The sequence below is a fragment of the Hirundo rustica genome, chromosome 2 (genome assembly GCF_015227805.2).
Source record: "Hirundo rustica isolate bHirRus1 chromosome 2, bHirRus1.pri.v3, whole genome shotgun sequence".
NCBI classification, from domain to species: domain Eukaryota; kingdom Metazoa; phylum Chordata; class Aves; order Passeriformes; family Hirundinidae; genus Hirundo; species Hirundo rustica.
This window is the reverse complement of record NC_053451.1, coordinates 18,558,266-18,581,561: the sequence shown is the minus strand read 5'-3', so window position 1 is coordinate 18,581,561 and position 23,296 is coordinate 18,558,266. Positions and strand designations below refer to the sequence as shown.

Genomic DNA, 23,296 nt, shown 5'->3' with positions numbered 1-23,296 from the left:
AACAACTTAAAATGACTTTATTTTTTTAAGTATATTAGCACAATATTTACAAAATCATTTTATGTTTCATAAATAAAAAGTTTCTTGGGTAAAGACTATAGATCTATAGATATTTAAAATGTCTATATATTTATATATACACACATATGTACACACACAAATGAAAGCAAACAGTTATGAACAACTTTGGTTTATACTACTTGGTGGGAAAGGGTTGGCTGGGTGTACCAATGACTTTTTAAATTCTTGCTTTTAAATTCCCACCTACAAGAAATCCAGCCCTTAACGCAACAGGATGATGGGTTTCCCTCATTTCTGGGGCCACAATTCTGCAGCCCATACACAGCCACTGAGCTCCTCGTGCTTCAACAATTCCTAGGAACAGCTCAGCCTGATCCCACGGTGACACAGCAGGGTTCTGTTGCCATTTGCTTTACAGAAATTAACATAAAGCTATTATACATAACTGTTTTTATAAGGCAGAATACCTCAACAAAATTCCAGCTGATTTGGTTTCTTATTCCTCTGCTGCTAAGACTTTCAACTTGCCAGAGGGAATCACTAGTTATAAACAGGGAGCACTGCACACTACTAAATTAGAACAATTTTTATACTGAATTGTAATGGAGAACCAGCTCCCACCTTTAGTTAGTTATCACTGAGATTATGGAAAAACCTGCACCAAAAGATTCCTATGTAAGAACTCAAACCTTACGTGAGTACTCCCACTGGCAAAGCAGGACACTAAGCGTGAACCCTACACGCTTCTCCCATATTTTATCCCGTGGGTGATCCTCTTCCCTGTGTCCAGTTCCACTGATCCCAGTGAGGGCTGACCCATGGCTTGCTTTAAATGGCTCAATCCTGCAGCCTGGGCAAGAGGGACGATTATGACAGCACCTACTGTAAAATCAGACACCGCAATTTTCTTTTGTTGAATTCTTAATGCGACTCGGAGCTCAACGTGCAGAGACCCAAATCCCTACAACGTGCACCCACAACATGGATATGAACCTTGGTTTGTAACATTCAACTCTTGAGAAGTGCCAAATTACTCAGGATCTTTAAAAACAAGGACTTTATTACATGACTGTTTGGCAACAGCTTTCCAAACCAAGTTTGAAATTGTTAGAAGGAGAAAATCGTGTGTGCCTTTGAAATACAGTACCTTAGTACAAACAGGAAACAGTGTCAAGATTTCTACAAAGCATACACAAAGTCCAAGAGCAGCCCACTATATTGGAACAACTCTCAAAACAGCTGTGAAACATAGCAGAACCTCATGAAATGTGCAAGTCCTAGTAAACTGATTTTTAACCATACCATTAGATATATACAGAAACTGATCTTCCTCACTCCTACTTTTTATTTTATGTATTTGTGATGTAACGGCAGCAACACAAACCTGGGCCAGAAATTATATAGCTCTTTTCCATTCAAGAAAACAAGATTTAAACTCTGTCAAAAATACACTGAATAGGACAACTCCTATTTTTATGAAGCATCCACGACTTTCACAAATTCACTGAGTTAAGAAAGCCTGAAATTGCTTCCAGTTCCACATACTGCACAACATGAACACACACAAGAACCACATTCAGCATTAAGATTACCAGCTCCTGTGCTCTGTAATTCCAGTGCTGAATTAGGCTCCAACAGCTGAGCAGTTTCTCATCAAAGGATACAGAGGAGGCACAGGGAGCCCTCTCACTGGAAAAAAATATCAGCCACCAGAGCACACGTGACTACTGTCCGTGGAGAGGAATACTAATGTCTCACAGAAGTAGAACTCTGTTAATAATTTCAGGAGAACTGGGAGTAAACTTTGTACTTACGCAACTTTGTGTGTAACTTTTTCTTTTTTTTTTTTAATAAAAACCTGCTGAATGTCAGAAAACATGTATTTGTACAATCTCTACTTCCTGCTTGTATCATACACATAAACCATACTTTGTCCATGCACACAAATAAAGAAAACAATAGTCTAAATGGTATTGCAATCTCTGGGCTCAGCAGGCCCATTACGAAAGCAGTGATTAATGACAGTTTTTGAAAATAATACCACTAAGGATTACTGCAGGGAGACTCTGTACTGGGCAAATAAGTGCTTTTTATATTCTCACTCTCAACCATCCCATAGAGACCATAACAAAAGAAAATAAAGATCACATGTGGGCAAACACACATGTTCCTTGCTACAGCTGCTGTGACTATAAAATTATGTCATTTATATCAAAAGCACTTTTGCCACACATGCAAAACAACTAGATTCCTGAATTTCTTCCCGTTGAGTAGTGCATCATCAAGGCCACGGTGTATCAACAATGGTGTACTTTTTATGTACGCATCACATAGCTCTGCAGTTCTGGGAATTTAAAAAGAAAGAAGAAGATTTACAGATTTATTTATTTTTATTTCAAAACTGAAAGCACATTTAGCATTCAAATAGTGGGAAAAGGTGTTACTAGCAGCAAGCGATGTTTCAGCCTCTCCACAAAAGAAAGGTGGACACTGTCTTGGAGCTTTCTCTTGTGAATTTGAATAAGCTGAAGTGGCTCACAGGCTCAGCTGTCTGACACACCCTGTCCATGTATTCTAATGCTAGTTTACTTTCACACGCTATTCTGTAAGCTAATCAGCTTCAGCATCTTCAGTCTGTGTGTGAATGTTCCAGGGAAGGTTAACACAGAAGCAGGTAGAGCTCAAAAGGTTACTGCTCCAGCATGTGAGTCAGAGCATTTGCCTTCCATCTGTAAAACCTTCTGTCACTGGTTAGGAGCCATCTTTCAGAGCAGAAAAAGCACACAGACTTCTAGCTCTACCCTAAAATTAAACGGGTAATTGACAATTTCTGTGGTTTTGGAAGCTCACCTCAGCACTAGAAGGTTGGTTTTCATAACCTAAATGAGACCCAAATGAGGCCTGTTTTTTAACAGGAAACTTATTTAAAATTGGATCTCCAAGCAAAACTCTGCCTTATTCTTCAGCAGGATAACTGCAGAGAGCCCATCCTGATCATCCTGCTGGTTTGGTCTGAATGCAATAGACTGGCAAATATCTCTTTGTTTCCTGGTCTCAACTCTGTTAAGAACAAGCACTAGCCAGTTCTGGAGCAGGCCCTGCCTTCCACTCCATCCAGCTCAGAATTGCTATACATTTATCAATGTGTTTATGAGACACCAATGCACTTGTCCTTTGTACTGCAGAAATGCTTGTATTCCTATTGGGTTACGAAATAATTATATAGGATATTTGGATGAACCAAATGTAGTAGTCATAATAACGCAAACTGAACAGCACATGGTATTTATAAGGATGCCTGTTTTAAAAACTCATAAACCTTTCTCCCATTAGAGCTAACTAGCACCTCATTTATTTGCCCATGGTCAATCCATGCCTCCTAGGAATGTCACGATATAAAAGTATTTCAAGTGAGCTAACAGATTTGGAGTGACCTTACTCTTTATCCCAAGTAGCAAAATGTTGTAATTGAATGCAGGAGTACTAGGCTAAGGGCCCAGTGATACCTCCAGACAAGTTTGCTCAGTATTCAGGGAGAAACGTAAGTACCAAGAGCATGCACTAGTGCTTTTGTATCCTATTCCCATGAAAAGTACAGCTGCTGAATAGAAAGGACTCAACAATACTGTTTTCATTTTCAAACCTTATCATCTAGCCTAAAATTTAAGCTCTTCAATGAGAGCAGTATGAGAAACAATAAATTGAGTGAGATCTGATTGGAATACAAGCTAACAAAACCCACAGAATTCAAGTAACACCTAAAGAGGGGGAAAGAAAGTTAATTTTAAACCATCTTCCTGTGAATTTCCATTGGAGATGATCAATTAAATGCGGAGAGAAAGCTTAGTTACATCAACAGCAATAAAACAAAAATATAAAACACCCCAAAAACCACCAACCAAATACATAACCCACCATCGAGGAAACCTTCCATGCACCTTAAATACTACAGGAGCATAAAGGAAACATAAAGCTATTTGACTTTCCACATTTGATCAGAAACATACTATTGCACAGTTCTCTCACTGACTCATCCTCTTCACTGTTTAGGAATACACATTCTTCCCTTATGTTTTATATAGGATGCATGTATTCTTTCTTTTCAATTAAATATAATTTGAGCAAGAACAGCACCTGCCCTGAAACCTGTCCTCCAAGTTTCACTGACTTAGCACTGGGTAACTCTAAACATCAAAACCCTCAAAAGTTCAGCCATTAAAACAAATATCTGTTAGACTTACCATCATTCTAACATCACTCCTTTTGCATCTTTAAAAGTCAAAAAAAATGGATTAGTAATGAGCAAAAGAGAAATAAATGCTTCACAGGTAATATTGAGGTTAATTCTAAAATTCAGGTTAATTCTAAAATTCAGGTTAGAACTTGTTACTACTCAGCATGCCAATTAGTGAAGATAATAGCAAAAAGAAAAAAAAACAAAAAAACAGTCATCCCTTTTTTACGGTAAATTTCCCTCACCTTAAACGCTATCAGAGTTTCCCAACCCAAGGAAATATGAAAAGAATAGAGTGGCAAGGATAGATTTTGCTGTGATCATTAAGTATTTCACCTAAATAAATCTTTATGAAGAAGTAACAAATTTTCAATACCAGTCCCTCTTCTTCCCTTAAAAGCTGGACATTCTGCAAAGCAATGAGGGTGGACCTAATATCCTGAGAGGCTAGATTTATCCTAGAACAGTCCAGATGCCTCTGGCTAGCAAGCACAGTGGCATAGAACAGGGAATCTGGAGCTGCAGGCAACATTTCATCAAGAAATCAAACTCTTACTGACTTCACAGAGCCACTAAGTTCCCACACTTATCTGCCATCTTAGTGCTGTGGTATTAGGAATTAGAATCATCTTTATCCATAATTAATCCCTTAATGGTAAGATAAACCTTGAATATCACCTACCATTTAGTGGTTCTTCTACAGCTTTCTGCAAAACATTTAAAAATATATATATGTATAAAAAGCCTTCATGTTTACTTCTGGCTGGCCACAGTTAAATTACTCTAATTGACATATACAGTAAGTAGTGATTCTACAAAAACGAAGAAAGCTTAATGTTAAATTAATGACTGAAGGTCTGAAAAAAAAAAAATTTATCAGTCAATAGCTGCATTCTCCAGGTTGTTTTCCCTTACTGTGATATTTACCCAGATGAAATACCCCTAGGTGGCAGCGGAAGCCATGCAGATACTACTTTTAAGCTCTAAAACCTAACTGATTATTTCTGTCATTTGATCAATGGTTAGTAACAAAGCAAGCAGGACTAAAAAAGAAAAGAAAATTAGTAGCCAAGCAAATCAAGTGGAATCTCCTCAAAAAGAAATACATGACAGTTTTGCATTTGGTCTGGAAGACGATCATCAGAAACAACACATGCAACCTACATAAATGCTAAAAAAAAAGATCAGTACTTGCTTAAGACGGCAGATTTCAAAATACACACCTTTTTGCCCTCCGACTCAGGAAAATCTCATGAATCATTTTTTAAGTGTGCCCCAGTGTCAAAATTATGCCCTTCACCAATATTAAGTTTTCCACAGTCTTTAGATGACACAGAATCAAAGTGTATTCTTAATTCACTTCACACCTATTTATTGCCTCAAAGCACAGCAATATAGGCTGAACAGCCCTTGATGGAAACAAGCAGCATATTGAGACACTCCAGTTTCCACCAGGTCTTTCCCTAGCAGCCACTGATGCCTTGGGAAGGCTGACCTAGAACTGAGACTGGACAGAGCTAGAGAATAAAGCTGATATTTATTGAAGGGTCTTTAAGGGTACACCTTGGGCAGGACAAGAGCCTGACCAGGGGTACCCCCACGGTGGATTTAAAACGGTCACAAAATGGACAACCAGTCACGAGGTTTCACACTTTTATAAGATTTGGTCTGTTTGCATATTGGGGTTTAATTGTCCAATTACAGCTTTGGGTTGTGAAGTCTCATCCTTCTTGTTGTCTTTCTTCAGTCCACCGTTGTTTATGCTTTTGGGCCTGAAAGTTTTAACTGCTGTCCTTGGTCTGAATCTAGAAAAGAATTTGTTTTGCCTACCTACTCTGTGAAGAGAGCTTACTAACACTTAATATGAGGCTCAGAACTACACCCCTAGGCAGCACAGAAACTGAAAAACATTGAAGTTAAACTTAAGGCATCACGATAAGTTCATGGACACAAGTTATGCACTTGAATTCCTCTGTATCTAGCCCTCAGCTATCTGCAGCTGCAAAGAACGTATCTGTACTTGCTGAGGTTTCCAATGACCTCTAAGTTTTAAAAAATTCTTTTGATTTCATTCCTGTCCCCAATTCAGAGAGTAACATGATGTTCATTCCTGCACTGCTGTTGCTATTAATTTCTCAATTCCTTGCTGCCATGGAAGACCCCTTTGTGAGGAGAGAGCTCATAAAGAGAACAGAGTTCTCATCAAAGAGATGAGAACATTTTTGCATGCTGGTTTTCTAGTTCAAAGTTTATTTACAACCAAAACTAAGTTAAGGAAAAAAAAACACCCTCTTCTTGCCCTGTTTACTTCCATTCTACAAGTAAGCACAAGGATGTTAGATAAAGGCAAGACTGAATTTTGAATGAAGCATATCTTAAATTCACTTCTGTATTTTTTTAACATAATTATCTCTTAACCTCTTTTCCTTCCATTTTTTTTCTGAACTCTGTGCACTTATATTCCTTCCATCAAGAAAGACTAATGCTCTGAAATGCTCTTCCCTACAATGAAAATGGATAAGCAAAATAAATAAAAAAAAAACCCTAAAAATCTCTTGTCCTAACTGCAATCAGCTCTCACTGTTAGAAACCATGTTCCTTCAACAGAGTCTCATGCTCTAGACTGGAGACCTGAAAATGTCTCAAAAGACAGCTGGCATCCAAAAGGTGGGATGAGCTAGTATTTGCCAGATCCCCTTGCTACAAGGAAGTTTTACTGGTATTCTACAGCTGTGCCTCTCCTTCCTTCTGGAAAACACCAGAAATCAGACAGTTCACATTCATGGATCACTCAAAAGCACTGTGTAAGTCTGTGAAAATTACTGTTTTGGAAATTACTATTCTACAATTCAAAACTACCAAGTGAAAAACCTTCTTTAAAAAAAAACAAGGTATTTTTCAAATTGTTCTGTGTTACCTAAAGATGGGCACTTTCTTTTCAGAAGGTCTCATCAAATTAGGGGACATTATAGGAAAATCAGAAAAAAGGTCAAGTCTATGCCAGGAACTGAAGCGAATACCAAAGAGTTCTGGTGTACAAGACCATAGGAAAAAAACCTTCTAAGTCTTTCTTACAGGCCACCTGGATGTTTTGCACTCACATTAATGAAAAAACTTTTTAATCAGGTGAGCAAAATGCCTTTTAAATATTCAAGTGGAAGAGTGCATTGTAAAAGAATGCCAAACTTCCACCACCTTTCAGTGACAGCAAAGGAAACTCCATTTGGGCACAACAGTCGGAGTAGCCCTATGTCTGGGTGGCAATTACAGGACTACAGACACACTCAATAGGGACAATGGAGACCATCAACTCACTCAACATTAGACATCTGTTACACAGCCAGAACTGTTGCTTGCTACCAACCTGGTCTGAATTCGAACTAGTGAAGAAAGGTTCAGTATCTCACTACAATCCCCTGAGCCATCTAGTCACCCCAAATTTATTAATTTTAAGCTTACCCCCGGACGAGGATGATCTTTCATTCTGGAACCTAAAATGATTACAAAAAAGTGACCAAGCAGATGAATAAATGTCACAATCAACCAAATAAAAACACAGAACCATAGAATTGTTAAGGTTGGCGAAGACCTCCCGGAACATCAATCCCAACCCAAGCAGCATCACCACCTTCACCACTAAACCATGTCCCCAAGGGCCACACCTAAACATCACTTCCAGGGATCATGCTTTCACTATGTCTTGGGCAGTCTATGCTTGACCACCCTTTCAGAGAAGAAATTTTTCCTAATATCTAATCTAAGCCTCCCCCAGCACAACCTGAGGCCATTTCCTCTCATCTTGTTACCTTGGAAAAGGTATTGTCTACTGATAAAACCTGCAACAGTGTTGTAACACACATAATTGAAGCTTTCCCTATCCAAAGCCACTTAATTCTATGACCTGGAAATTCTTAGAGCCTCTAAGCACTCTTCTGTTTAGGAACCAAATCATCGTATCACGTACAGTGCGTGAATGGCCTCACTCATGCACTCAGCCCTAAAAGTGAATTAGGCTACTCACTATTTATTGTGCTTATTCTGGCATGCCAGAATCTACCCCAACAGTCACATTTGACTTCTTCAGCCAGCACAATCAAACCAGAAATGCAACATTTATGTAGACCATGAGTGCGCAGCATTCAAGTCAGCACTATACAAGTATATACAAGTAAACCAAAGTCAATAAAATACAAATTTATTGTCGTTATTAAAAGGCTTGATTCACATCTGCCATGTTTTTGACTCATCTTCATTTATCTTGGATATCAAATATTAGGCATTCTGCCTTAATTTTCCCTACTGGAAATTCTCTCTGCCTTAGGGTCTATTATTTCTGGCCATGCCCCCACATGGTGTGCACACATTAAACCTGGGAGACTGCATGGTTCAGCGCAGACTTGTGACTGCACTCACTGTAAACACTTCAGCAGCTTGAGTCTGGAAGCAACATATCCTCAACTGCACAGTTCTGTGTCCACAGAAGGTGGACAACAAGAAGGTGTTCGAAGAGCCTTCCTGCACAGCTTGAAACATTGTCACTCGGGACTCAAGCTCTGGAGTCAAGCTCTGGAGTCCACGCAATGTTTACGCAGCGGTGTGCCAGCATTCCAATCCCACAGCATTGCTGGGTTTTGTTTATTTAGCACGTCTTTAAATCTTTCATCTTTTTGAGATCTGATGAACACATCAGTTTCTGAAACAATGCCTTGCTATTCTTCTCTACTGGGTTTTAAAATTAAACAGGAGGAAAAGCAGGGTTCACCAAAATGAAAGGTGTGCATTCAAATTGCTCTTCTTTTAACCTACCTCTAACCAGTGCAAATCAGTAGGCAGATTTTTGCTTCTTCAAATGCATGTTTTGGTAAGCTTTTGTCACCACCACCACCACCCCACAACCCACTCTACAGAATCTTTGACACCCTTTTGCTCTCTTCATCCTAAGATTCAGCTGGCCAACTGTGTAAATGCAGAACTTAAACAGCAACATCCCTCCTACAACTGAAACACGCTTACTTAAGAAACCTGGCTATGTTGATCTTGAAACAGTTTATGATGATAAACTGTGGGTTTCTTAACTCAAGTTTCCCCACATGCTCTATGAAACAAAGCCAACACATACAGACAACTTTTCAGTAATTTTAAAGCTATGTAACTGTGAAATCAAGCCTTGTGCTCAAATAAATTATGTCCACTTGAAAGGAAAATAATTCAGAATATCAGGTGCTACTTACCCATAAAAAACACGTAAGCCAGACTAAGCAAACTTGCAATAGCCATAATAGCTAAGCCAGCAATCAGAACAGACCCATGTAATGGAGGACAGGCTGGGAGAAACACAATAAAAGAACTGTATCAACTGACACAAAAAAAAGCATAAACTCTTATTTTCAGATATAACTGCTTAGTACAATAAATAAATCTGATAAAGACAGACATGATTAATTTCACTTTGAAAGCTGTCCCAGAACTACTCCTGCATTTTTCTTTTTTTGTATACATTCTTTAGTGATACAGAGGCATTTACTGATCTATCCTGCTTAGCTGAACTGTTCTACTAGTTTAGGTACTCCACTGTGATTCACTGCAATTGATAACCTTTTTTCATTAACTGTATTTTAAGTTTAAACTTGCATCTTCAAACCCAACTGCAATTGTACTAGATGAGAGAATACAATACTGTTATTGTTATTACAACTGTCTGTCAACTCAACCCAGGATGAGTTTTGGTTTCTTCTGAGAGTTCAGGATCACTGAGCTGAACTTCCAGAGATACAGGTAACACTACCATGTATGACCTGGGAGAAGAACACCCTGAAAAAACTAGGGACACTTTCTATTTACAAGCATTATAAAAACATCCTCCAAAAAATCCTTGTATTAATTCTTTACCAGAAATGTCTCATCAGTTCATTTTACTATTATAACTTAAAAATACTTTTGTAAATACTAAACAATAAGCATAAAATTCAAATCAACTCCACTGAAATAGCTATCATTTCACCCAGATTAGACAAATCTTTAAAAGCCACTTCAAGGAGAAATAGGTCTTAAATCCCCAACCAAATCAATTACTAAAATGAAGAATATCTGTACAAAACAATAAATCAAGAGCACAAAATGCCTACAAGGCATTTGTATTCTCCTACTAAATATACTACCAAGGACAACCAGTCCTAAACAGACCCTTTTCTCTGCTGTGGGGTTCTCTGGAGGCACAGGGGAAGGCAGGGAGGGGACAAAGGGAGGCCAGGGGCAGGGATAAGGGACGTCACTGTGGGTGGTGGTTAGCTGGTGTTCCTTTTCCACAGTGACAGTTTTTCAGTGGGGAAAGAGAGTGTCAGCCACAACTACACTTACAACAGCCCAAGAACACTTCCAAGTTTACTGCTTCTACATTTACCTTCTTAATGTGTTTTAATGGTATTCATTGAAATATTCATGGACTCAGCTGCACACAGGAAGAGATTAGCAATTAATTTCTGATTTAATCACTAAACATGAGAAAATTATTATTATTTAATTTCTAAATACCCTAGGCCTCAGTAAGAATAACAATCATAGTCACCCAAAACTAACACACAAAATTAAAACAACTAACTTTTTTTTCATGCAGCTGCTCACAGAATTCAGTCATGAAACGGATGTATCTAATACTTCCTTTAGGCTAATCTTCTTCCACTAGATAAGAAAACATTAGCACAGTAGTTCTAAACTACATTTAGAGAAGTTACTAGCTAACATTCCATGTAGTGAAGCCACCTTCACAAAGTTTTAGTGTTAGAAATAAACATCAGGTGTGGACAAGAGTAAAAAGCACACTTTCACAGAAGACTTAACTGCTTACCTGGGACACACAGTGCAAAACCAACCACAGCAATTATAAAACCAAGAAGTTTCAAACCTATCAGAGCCAATGTTGCCTGCAGTAGACTGTCAAAAACTGGAGAAAAAGGAAACAAGATTATAAAATTTAACTACAGAGACATAAAAGACAGACAATTGCATAAAGCCAGAAATCAGATTCTCCTAAGTTCTAAGCTCAGCCAGTCGGTCAGATAACAAACCCGCAAGTCACTGCAAGTCAAGGCTCTTGTATGTACACACACACATAAAATTACACATATATAAATAACATTATAAACAAACCACAAGTAGAAAAAAATGGAACCCACATTCTCAGAGCTAGTTATTCAACCCACTCCCTAAACCCAGGAAGGGAGAGCAGAAATCACTCAGATGTGCTACCCTAAATCTCACTCTTCAAGCAGGTAACTCCTACTTCCTCTGCGAAGCAACTCAGCCCAACAAACACAGGCTAAACATTCTGCTTCAAAATATTAATACTAAATGTGATGAGCCCAGGATGCTATTGTAGCACCTGTTTATAAAAATAAGAGTATTTTGTAGATTATGGGAGGAGCTCAGTTTTTTCCATGCAAATGTTAGTGAGTAAAGAAATACTCACCAATTCCAAACATGACATACTGAAGTGGTACCAAAATCACAGCAGGAATTACAATTAGGCCAAGACCAGCCTGATTCTGTGCAGTGTAGCCATCTGCAAACGTTTATGTGGAAATCAGTAAAACCAAACTTATTATCTGGATTAAAGCACAAAGCAACAAACATAAAGCACTGGCATCACCAAATTTCTTGGGTTCAGAAAGAAATCCCACTGGAGGACCAGAAGTCTCTCTCTAGTCCCTAATATCCACCCAAGGCAGTAAGAGAGAAACTATATAAACTTGGAGTCTGTATCTTCCTATGATCACTCGAAGGCCTGACAACTCCAATGTCATTTTCTGCTGCAGTCTGTATACTTTTTTATTTAAAAATTAGTAGATGGTAATTAATAGGTGGTACTACCTATGCTATATTACAGTATGGGAGAGATTCTTTTCCACTCTTATTCCCTTAAATTAAGAGATGAATCACTTACCTTGGATAAAAAGAGCAGCACCTACACCGGCTACTACTGCAAAGATGACAAGTGCTACAATAATGCACACTTTCCTCTGAGATTCAATTTCATATTTTAATCCTTAAAGAGACAGAGAGGAAAACAATCAGACATACAGTTTCTCTCACTAAAATACACAGATTTATGATTCAGACTGTTTCAAAATAAAGAAATTCAAATTCCTAAAAACTAAAACTATATACAAGATTTAATTTGTTTTCATTGTTTGATATGGCTAATATGGCTCACTCAGAAAAATGACAAGTGGCATCAATGTTCTAGTCAAATTCTTACTTTCTCCTTCCATACAATTCAGCTGGTATGTTATAGGAATAACTTCGGGACATGGTACAGGTTAATTCAGGTAGATGCACTGCTGACATTTAAATGTTACAGTGAATTTGTCACTCAAGTGTCAGAGAGGGATTTACAAATTCCAGGTTTCCCTCTCTTCCTCATGACATTGTGTGAGCTCAGACACATCACATCACCTCTGTCCCCAAAGGAACTTAAATCCTAAAAGCCAATCCTATAAATAAAAGTCCCCAAAAACCCTCAAACAAACCAACACAACATCCCCCAACGCACAAAACCAAGAAAACACACATTCCCAAATATTACACAGAAAAATCATGCCCAATTCAACAACCTGTTTAAAGGTATAAAGTATCACTGGTGGATTCCCAGCTTATCTAGAAGAGCACAAATAAAGGAAAAAAAAAATGCACCAACACAAAAAAATCCCAACAAACAGTAAGTACACCCATATTTATTAAGTTAGAGATAGAACATCTCATTTTCCCATAGAGGCCAAGACTTTTCAATGAATTGCCCAGGTGTAAAAATATCCAAGCACACTAAAATTACTCTTATAAAATGGCAGTGCTTCTCTATGAAATTACTACTTTCCTAAAAATGCTGAAGTTCTGCTATGAATGCAGGGCAATGACAAGTCCTGAACAGATCAGAGGTTCCTCTACCATTATAAAACATGAAAATCAGAGATAAAATAATTTTCAAAAGTATGTATTAGTTTTCAACCTTGGACCATGGATGGACCTTTGAAGAGTCATGTAACACTTCCAGATTCATGAAAAAGTAATAAAGGAAGTTATTTATAGACGTCTGAATATGTATGTGATTATTACAGATCACCCTGAGTGCAATTACTATCCATTTCTTATGGATTTGACCCTTAGCTGAAATGTTTATTTATTTTTTAGAAGTCTACAAACTGAAAAAGGCTGAAAAACCCCCAAGACTGAGGTAACAAATTGCGCCATGTGAAAGACCAGGACATAAAGCACATTCTGCATTGCAGAGATGTTGGACAACAGTGTATAAAGAACATCTAAGGATGTCTTACACTGGTGAATTGATAAATTGCCTCTAAAAACATTTAACAATATCACCGATCACTATGCCAAAGAGCTTAACTAAGCGCAAAAAGACTACTGAAAAGTTTTACATTAAGAAGGGAGCATGCCATCCTTCTCTCATATTGATTTCATGGCCATATAATGAAACATTTTTGAATTACTCAATAATTTCATGGTGAATCAGCAGTGAAGAAAAGCTTCACACATACCACATGTCTGTGTATTATCTGGATCCATTCCCACACATCTTTTACATGTGAGCACCACCTTTCATTTTACATGGAGGCCTTTATGCATGGGAAAGTGATTTCAGGACAAATCAGTAACTGCAAAGAATTAAAGAATAAATACTTACCAATAACACTTAACTGAGCTGCACACAAAATAACAAGTAAGCACACCAGTGATATGATGACAGCCCTTTCCACTAGAAGGAACCATGATCCTAGAGAGTAAACAAAGAAGAAAAGTAGGAAGATAACAAAAACTGAGGCTTTTTTTGCTTTACATTTATCATTTCTCTTAGGCTATGCACCCTAGATTGCCCAATACTGTATGTAATTTAGCATTAAAAATTATAACGAGCTAAGAAACCCATCTCCTCTACCTGTGTATTTGTCTCCCTGCTCTTCTGTGTGATAACCTGCTTTTTCAGTAACTTCCAGCTATTCCAGTATTTTCCAAACTGGAAGTCTTAACTTCCGCTGGAGCAGAGAATAATGCTGGTGCTAATTTTTGGCACTACAAGCTACTGAATTTGTGGAACTACAAAAATCTCTGTAAATCAGAAAAAACAGAAAATCAGAAAAAAGTATTTAGGCTAAGCAGAGAAGATGTGAGAAGTCCAGTTTGATGCCTCCTCAGCCATTCTATTCTACTTTCAATGGTGGCAACTCTGGAAGAAATCCAGATGTGTGGTAAAGAATGCAGGAGCTAGCCTAAGTGAGAGGGAAACATTACCTTTTTAATTCTAGGTCTTCCCAACATCATCCATCTAGACATTTTCCCCCTGCATTTTGGATGCCTTAGGCTGCTCAGTCAGTCATGCTTTAAGACCCTGTAAGCCACCTTCCAACATAAAATTCTGAAAATATCTCCACTGAACCAGAAAATGCAGTTAATTCTTGCATCTCTGCTCATATATTCGTTTAGGCTCACTCAGTGGAATCCAAAGTCTCCATTTCTTACATTATATTGCCATCATTCCTCTGCCTGCACATTTGCTTCCAAAGAAATTTCTAATCTTCATTAAGATGCATATGTGTTGCATTTTTCTCCATACATAAAAGTTTTATCTGTTGCTCCAGAACCATGTAATCAAGCAGCCTCACAATTTTCAATGTGAATTAAATACCTTTAAATACCTTTGAGGGCAACTTTTAAGTTCACAAATTTCCCTCTTTCCCTTCCTCCCCTCCTCCCACAAGAGGTCACAGAAGTATACAACAGAAATACAAGGCAAACACTAAGCTGAAAGCAAGAAAATGGAGAAACAGCTGCTAACTTCTAACTCACCAAAACAAGGGTAATTTGTCAAATTGTTTAAAGCAAGACTTTTTGCTTCATTTGCAATATTGAAAAAGCAACTAATATTGAATAGTAACTTCAATGTGCAGTGGCCATTCCCTAGATATGCCAAATCCCAGCAATGCAGTTCAATGCAATTGAGAATAAATAAAGAAGGTAACTGCAAGCAGAGACTCTTGAGAACCACTTCACTTCCTCTGTAGCATTTCTAGCTGACACTATCCTGTTATCACAAAAAGAAAGCAGCCAAGAAGCCTGGTATCTGCTGGGGCTCCTGCGTGCAGCACAGAGCCATGTGTGGTCTGGTCCTGGAGTCCAAAAGAGCTTCCTTACAGAAGTGCTTGCAATACTGCAGACACATGCAACATGCAAGGGAGAGGAACTGCTGAATGCATTTTCCTGGAAATATACTTCCTTTACTGTTGCTAGAGGACACAAATAAATACTCATAGATCTGACTCTACGAGATAAAGGCTGAAGAAGAACTTTATTGTTTACAAAGACCTTGCTTTTATAGGTTTTGAAGAATGATTAGGGATTGGAGAACAAGGTTACCACCTCTCCATCCCACTGGCCAGGCTAGAAGTCCATCAGTTGACTATCTTCAGAAAGGAGTGTGGAAACATGATGTTTACAGTACAGGCTGTGGGAATTTCAGTTACAGAGCTGTAAACATCTCACAAAAGCTCACATAATATGGCAACACCTTACTCTGGTGCTTCATCAGTAGTGTTTTGAAAGCCAATATAGGGCAGACAGTTCCAGGCTAAGAAGAGAGACTTCCAGACTTGGGGGGAAAGAATAGTGAAGAGGTAAAAGGGAAAGGAATCAGGGAAAGAAGACAAGAAAGAAAAGAAGAAACAAGAAGGAAGAGGAAAGAAGAGAAAAAGCAGCAAGAAAAGAGATGATGAAGAGAGGAAAAAGAAAAGAGGGAAACTTGACAGTCACTCTACTGATCAGGAAAGAGCGTCTGTGCACAAAGACGAGGGTACTTGCAGAGAAATCTTGCTCACACTGCTACCCAATGCCTAGGTGAATCCAGGAATTCTCTAAAGATAGCTGGTTCTTGTATGACTATCTTTGCAAAAGCATTAACTGGAACATGCTAAGAGTAACAGCATGAATTCCCTGCTCAGAAATGACCCAGTGAAGACTGGTACAGGATTTCCATTATTCACTAACCCTTCTCAAAACTCACTTACTACACTTTCTTCTATTAGCTTATTGTCTCAAGACTTTCTCTAGAACACTGAGGAGGAGCAAGCAACAAAAAGTTTGTGCAGAAGAAGTGAGAAAGAGAGCAAGCGACCGTGTTTCCTTCATACCCTCGAACCTAAGTTTTACATTTTCTAGCATATACTCTCAAATCTAATGCAACCTCAAAACTATGAGTTTTTCACCAACCGCGTTTATCCTCTGGTGTTTCATCGCCGCAACTGACAACTAGAAAATGAAATTAGAAAAACTATTATCAGTTTCCTGCTCTGTTGTCTTTATACCGATTTCATAATTATAAACACAGAGAAAATAAAACTTGCAAACGGGACTTGATTCTCTACGTTCTCAAGCCTTGCCTCCTCTTCTGGAGCGTAATACTGAATTGCAAAAACACTCAAAAAAAGGCTGAGTAAGCTGTAAGAGAACGCAGGAAATTGAAACTGTGTGTATCTCTTCCCCTGTTTTTGCAGCATTCTAAGAAATAAATGATTTTCTAGCATCTTCACTTTCAGTGGTGGTGCCCTTCTCAATTTCAGGATCACGTTTGCTTTGCAGGGTATATCACTAACTCAACAACGAGACCCAACTGAGAATAACACAAACGTCTTCAGCAGGACACAAGTAACATCTGTTTGAGCTTCACAAATATTTTATTGTGAAATGCAAAAACTAATAGCAAAACCAAACAAAATTCTAGAGTGCATGGATAAGGCTCCATGAGCTACACATATGCAACACGTTCAGTGCTTCTGAGCAGCTCTCCAGAGGCAAGTCTCCTGTGCAAAACAGATGAACAGGGCACACCTATGTCCCGTGAAACCATCACATCTGCATAGCACTGGACAGATAACACATTGTGAGCAGAAGCCATTATCCAACAGCTGAGGTGCTGGACAATGTGGGCTGGGACTGACAAGATAAAATAAAACAGCTCTCTAGATGAGAAATTCATTTAGTGAACCTCATTCATTTTAACGTCACTTTAAACATCTTTTGAAGATGGCATTTAATGGTAGAAAACCCCAAGTTGCCATGTAGCAGTAGTATTTTCAACCTTGCTAGAAAACTGCCTACCTTCACACTGAGTTTTAGAGCTCTTAAAACAGAATTTGTATTAGTTCTACCTGTAACTTTCCAGCAGAGTTAAAGGTTGCAAGAAGCAATTCTTCCAAGAAAAGATCTCTGCAGCCACTGTGATGGATGTATATACACTTCAGTAATATGAAGATAATCAGAAATATGTCATGCAATAACATGAGACTGCTGAATACATCAGCACTTATATAATGAAAAATAAGTGGGAAAGCATAGATTTTCCTATATGGGACCTAAGTCACACTCAGGTACTATTACAGAATGACAAAATGTGTTCAGATCTTTCCCATGGAAGCACTCTCCTCTAACAAACCAAAATAAGCTGCATCAGCTTACAAATTAGAAGGCCTGGGAGCTACATTTCTTGTATATAAAGGTACACATTGCCATGTTCATTATTTTTCTCTTTCCCTTAAGATTTTGCTTGCTTTCCCTCCCAACAGGTTCTGAAACGATAGCAGGCAACTCACCTGAGCTGCTTTTAAGTTCCATTTTTATTTCTCCTTCTCTGTTTGATTCTGTTACTTTACAGCTGTAATTTCCAACAGTTGCTTGTGCACTGTTGAGCACCAGCGAGGCATCCCCATCGATTAATTTCCCCTGGGATAAAAATCTTGCAGACGAAAACGAGGGATCAATAGTAAACTTCTTGGTTGCTCCACGATAAGAAAAAATGGGTGTTTCTTGCTTTTTCCATGTAACAAACAAGGCATTTTCATTTTTCTCCTCCAGATTAGTCACGTAACAAGGTAAAACCACAGTTTCATTACAGTCATTTTTTTCTATTATACCTCCCCCCTCAAGTGTCAACTCGGCAGAACCTATAAAGAAAAATGAAAATTGACACATTCAGAATTATTTCTTAAATACTCAAGAACACAGAAGATATAATTATAAGTGAATTGGGAAAACAAAACAAACTCTCCTGTGAAACCATAAAAAGAGAATCATGCTTTAAGGGATCAACAGAAGACAAAAAAAAAGGCATTATTATAATTCCACTTACTCCTCTACACAAACTCAGCCATCTTCACGTTCATGTCATGTACAGATACCATAACCTAACATACATTAAAAATAAAAAAAGGGGGGAGTTGCCATTTATTTACTTGGACATGTCTCCTATTTCACACGTAGAAATACTGCCTGGTCTCTTCTGCAAAGCATACAGACAACATTAACCACAGGCTGCCCCACTGACGTTCAGATTTTTGCTGCTGACCACACAAGTATCTAGAAACTGAGGTCCAGGCATCAGCGTCCCACAAGCTTCCTTTACAGTTCATTAAGGACACAGGGAAGAAAGCTTTACTACTACAATTCTGAGAGAAGACAGGCAAGGCAGCCTAGTGAAGAAAGCTCTGTCACTTGTTCCTTCTCATCTCTGAAGGTGGAGCCAAATGTCCACAGGTTTATATAATTTCTTGCAAATTCTCTCTCTTTTCCTTTCCAGCGGAAAAGGTGCACACACGATGTCATATATTAAATAGGATTGCTACTTAGTATTTGACTGCATACACAACAGAATTGAAAATGGAGAACTTGTAATAATGACCAACCTGTATTACAAATCACTGTGACTAATGTCTCTAACAATCACTTTCAATGCAGGGGTAAGGAAAAATAAAGACCTCACAGGATTATGTTACCACTGCTGGCTTTTCCCATCTCTCCCCCACACTGCACTACAGCCCTAAAACAGTAGTTCTGACTGACCACTGTTTCAAGAAAGACCCTAAACCCTATGCCAAGATTTTATCAGAAATGAAGATCCATTCATCAGTTCTTAAGAATATAAAAAATTTTAACAGCAGTATATAAATTACATCAGGAACCAGATAAAAATAAGAGGTCAATTAAACTAGCTTGGCTGTAAGCTATAAAGGCTTTGAATATTTTATTTTCTCTATTTTTCCTTGTTTGTATGAAATCATAACAAAGTTTAATAGCTTTCATCATAGTAATTGCTCCCCAAAGTCCCAGAGACAGTTAATTAATAATTAGACAGAGAATTAATAATTCAAACTGCTTTATACTACATCCATCTGATAAAATCAAATATGGGAAAGGATATGACAATCCCCTAGTACTGTAAGCACTGAGACTTACAAACTGGAATAGCTCCAGGGACTTCTGGGGAGCTACTGATAATCACACATATAAAACCAGCCCAGAATGATGGTGTGTATTTAATGACTAAACTTAATTACAGCAAGGGGTGAAAGAAAAAAAAAAAAAGGAAATGTAAAAAAAAAAAGTTATGTCACTATTTGCAGTAGCTCTTTTTTTTTTTTTTTTTTTTTTTTTTCCCATCAAATCAAGAGTCTCAGATCACATCTAAAAAACCACTCCTGTTTCAAATATCGCTTTAATATTCTAACACTGTTTCCTGGATTACTACTGAATATCAAAAGCTTAAAATAAATTGCCTCTGTATATATTACGCATGACAGCTCCTCACAATGAAGGAAGAAGTACTCTCTGGTTTACTCATTGTGTTGCACTTTTTAACTGATAAAAGCAGTAAAAGCAGAACAAAGGGAAATTATAGACAAACCTCAACCTATGCCCCAACAAAAAGCAAACACACACAACTAAAATCTCCAATGGTTCTCTGTGAAACAAAATTCACACCTGTTTCACACTGAATTATGTTGGGATTCTTCTTCTTTTTCAGAGCCAGCACATTCACATTTTTGCAGGCTGTCCTCTGCGATCCGGCTGCTTTCACGGAAGAAGAGGTTGTGTGCGTGCTCTCTCACTAAACGGAGCCCGACGGCTTCCGGCAGATGCTACTTCCACTACCAACTTCCCAATAATTCTGGTGTTAAGAGGAAGCCGAAAGAACCGCCTCCCAACAGCTAGCAAACCCTGCAGGCAACGGATGGGTGGGCTCTGAGCCTCCAACTTTCTCAGAGATAATCATCTCAGAGGCGTCACTTGAAGGCGACAATTTTAGAGCTTTACACTCTAAGCAGCGTGGGGGCTTCCGAAAAACTCGCAGTTGTGAAGCGGCCACAGAAAGGTCGCTGCACACGCAGTGCAAATTCAAAACAGCCGCACACCGTCAACGAAGCTGTTAAGTTTGGTCACTGCATCTTATGCGAGCCGGCCCTTCTCACACAAACCGCGCCGGGGCACTTGGAGCCAGCCTACTGCTAACCCCGGAATCCAGACTGGAATTTCAACACGAGGTTTAGACACTCAAGTTTCGATGCGCTGCTTACGGACAGAACAACACTACAACACCTGCACCTCGGTAAAATTTAGTTAGCCCTGTCCCCCCCAACGAGTTTCTTCTCAAGGCAGAGAAAATAAGACATTAAGATTGTGCGATGTCAACTGCACTTCGATGGCACGCACACCTAATATTAAAGATCAAGAAACGCTGTCAACCCTAGACCCTGTGCAGCAGAGGACCAGTGTGGCTGTTTCCGGAAAGCACACGGAGCTCAGCTGCCCTAATGCACAGGGAGGTGAGGTGCAAAGCTCTGGGCACGCTGTCTCTCCTCTCTCCCACAACTTCTGCGGGGAGCAGCCCACTGCCGGCCCCGGGGACGATGCGGGAAGCGGCGGCAGTTGGGTAACAGCGTGTGTGTGAGCGTGTGTGTGTTTCAGTGCGTGTCGCCGCTCCTTCCCAGAGGATGGCGACCTACCGCTAGGCACCCGCACTCCCACACGCGCCGGCTGCCCACAGGAACAGCCGGGAGTTCCGGGCAGCAGCGCCCGGAGTCTCCGCGCCCAGCGGCGGGAGCGGCGGCAGAACGGGCGGCAGAACGGGCGGGGGCCGCTCCGCCCCGCCGGCCTCGGGACCGGCCCCCGCCACCCGACCCTCCCCTTCCCGCGGTTCGGGGGGCAGCTCGGCTCTTCCCTCGCACCCCGGGGGCCCCGCCGGAGACAGCGCCGGGTCTCCGCTCCGGGACCGCACGGGATGCGCCTCGGGGCGATCGCTGCGGCCACAGCCGGAGGAGTCGGGACGACGAGGGCAGGGGAGAGAAGGCGGGAGGGCGGGTGCGGCGGGCACTCACCTGCGCGCAGGGCGCCGAGCAGCACGGAAGCGGCCAGCAGCCACATGGCGGAGCGGCGGCGGCGCGGCCCGGCGCAACAACGGCTCGAGCGGCGCCGCAGCGGGCGGCGGCGGAGGAGGAGGCGGGGGGGGCGCTCCCGCCGCTGATTGGCTGCGGCCGCTAGCGCGGAGGTGCGCGCGGGCCGGGCCCGCCTTCACGGAGAGCGCCGCCGCCCCCCCCGGCACTCCGCAGCGGCCCGCGGGGTGAGCTGCTACAGGGGTTGTACTCGGGGCTGTGCTCGGTCTTTCTAAAGTGATTAGCAGGACGTATATCCCACGCTCGCCCGAGCTCCGGAGCCGCGGTGTGGTGGTTCGCGTTTCCCCGGACGCACGGCGCAGCGGGTAGCGCTCGCGTCCGGGTAAAATGGCTGCCAGGGAAGTTGCCGGCTCCAATAAAAGGTGAAGCACAGACAGAGTGACTCCTCCACCGCTTTATTGATTACGACGGATCTTGATTTTTTTTTTTTTTTTTTTGTGAAGGGTAAAAACCCAGTCGGGGTGGGCAGGGCCGCGGCCCGGCGGGGGCGGGAGGGGACGGAGGGAGCGCTTTCGTTTTCCCCGTCCCTTCCCTTGAGTCAGCTGACGCCGGGGGCTGAGCGCATCCTCCTCGTCGTCTGAAGCCTGTGGAAGGAAGATGGGTTTTGCCAGGGGCGCGTTTGTCCCTGGCTGCAGTCATATGCGCTAAGTGCAAGTGAAACACAAGATGTTCAAAAACACTGAAGAACTTGTAAGTGATCAGTTGTTGCACTTCATTTAAAAGCGAGCATAAATGCTCTTTTCTCCTATGTTTGCAGTAATACGTGCATTTGAGTATTTCGGCAAATGTTTCAACGAGTTAATTTTTTTTCCCTGGAGTAGCTCTTTTTAGAACTTCTAATACAGAGTTGTCTTGAAATTTTGAGTCTATGCATACTTTGTTCTCAAACATATGTGTTGGTGAAGCATTAAAAAAAGGACCGTTAAATATATTTTGGGAACACACCTTTATTTGTGTTTATAGATATGTATATATTTACAATGTTGTTACAAGTCCCAAAGTTCAGTAGAGGATGAAAGCCAGGGCAGAATCAAATTCCTGTGAGAAACTGAATTTCCATAAGTTTTACATCTCGTGTGAATTTACTGCATTTATGGGGTTTTGCAACATTTATATTGGCTTTATGTTAGGTGAGTCTACCCCACAAACACCTGCTTGCTTCCTGAGTCTCTATTCTCTTAAATTCTACCCCAGCCCTCCCTAAGTGGTTAATGGGTACCGATGCCTTGACTGCCGTGTTCGTTTCCTCCAGGTATTCATAAAGCACTCAGACATCCTCTGGCATTCAAGTTTAGTAAAAAGCCTTGAGCTGTGGGAGCCATCTGACTCGAGAAACGATGGAGGGGGCTGGCACAAAGCTGCTGATCCTGCTCCTGCCAGACTGACTCCGATGATGTTCGTTGGAGGCCAGAAGAGATGAGCTGGAGCAGAGGGTAGCAGGGAAGACATATCTGCGTCAGCTCTAGCTCATATCTGTGTCTGTGCCCTGCGTGCCAGCACGCTGATAGCCACAGGCACTGGGGTCCCCTTCGTGGGGAGCTGCGCAGCATTTTCGGTAAGAAAACCAGGAATGCTCTCCTGCTGCAAAGAGGAGAAGGCTACAGCTGCAGCACGCACTTGTCCCTGTTGCTAAGGTAACACATATCACGCCCACGCTGGCCTAGAAGCAAAACAGCACGCATGGGAAATTTCGTAGGGCCAGGAGCCTCGCGTGGGAGAGCACTGCTCTCTCAGGTGCTGCTGCCTCCTGTACTACTGA

At 40.6% G+C, this 23,296-nt stretch overlaps 1 protein-coding gene across 7 annotated transcripts; it reads right to left on the bottom strand.

Moving 5' to 3' along the window:
• Positions 1-21,561, bottom strand: CD47 (CD47 molecule). 7 transcript variants are annotated; one of them, XM_040054988.2, is made up of 12 exons: positions 21,463-21,561; positions 17,905-18,255; positions 16,526-16,564; positions 13,950-14,039; positions 12,195-12,296; positions 11,721-11,813; positions 11,100-11,195; positions 9,487-9,579; positions 7,715-7,746; positions 4,938-4,962; positions 4,263-4,290; positions 2,225-2,365 (listed from the first exon to the last, which is right to left on the bottom strand). In XM_040054988.2, the coding sequence occupies exons 1-11, from the start codon at positions 21,506-21,508 to the stop codon at positions 4,265-4,267; spliced, it is 993 nt and encodes a 330-aa protein (XP_039910922.1). In that variant the 5' UTR covers positions 21,509-21,561; the 3' UTR covers positions 2,225-2,365; positions 4,263-4,264. The 7 variants fall into 7 exon arrangements, with proteins under 7 accessions (XP_039910925.1, XP_039910928.1, XP_039910922.1 ...); XM_040054992.2 differs by lacking the exon at positions 4,938-4,962; XM_040054993.2 differs by lacking the exon at positions 16,526-16,564.
• Positions 21,562-23,296: the final 1,735 nt, after the last annotated feature.

Coding starts and splice junctions, on each gene's coding strand:
- CD47 (XM_040054988.2), bottom strand. CDS start 21,508: ATGTGGCTGCTGGCCGCTTCCGTGCTGCTCGGCGCCCTGCGCGCAG. Junction 11,814..12,194: donor TGCTGCTCTTTTTATCCAAG/GTAAGTGATTCA, acceptor AAACGTTTGCAG/ATGGCTACACTGCACAGAAT. Junction 9,580..11,099: donor TTTTGCACTGTGTGTCCCAG/GTAAGCAGTTAA, acceptor TGTTTCTCCCAG/CCTGTCCTCCATTACATGGG.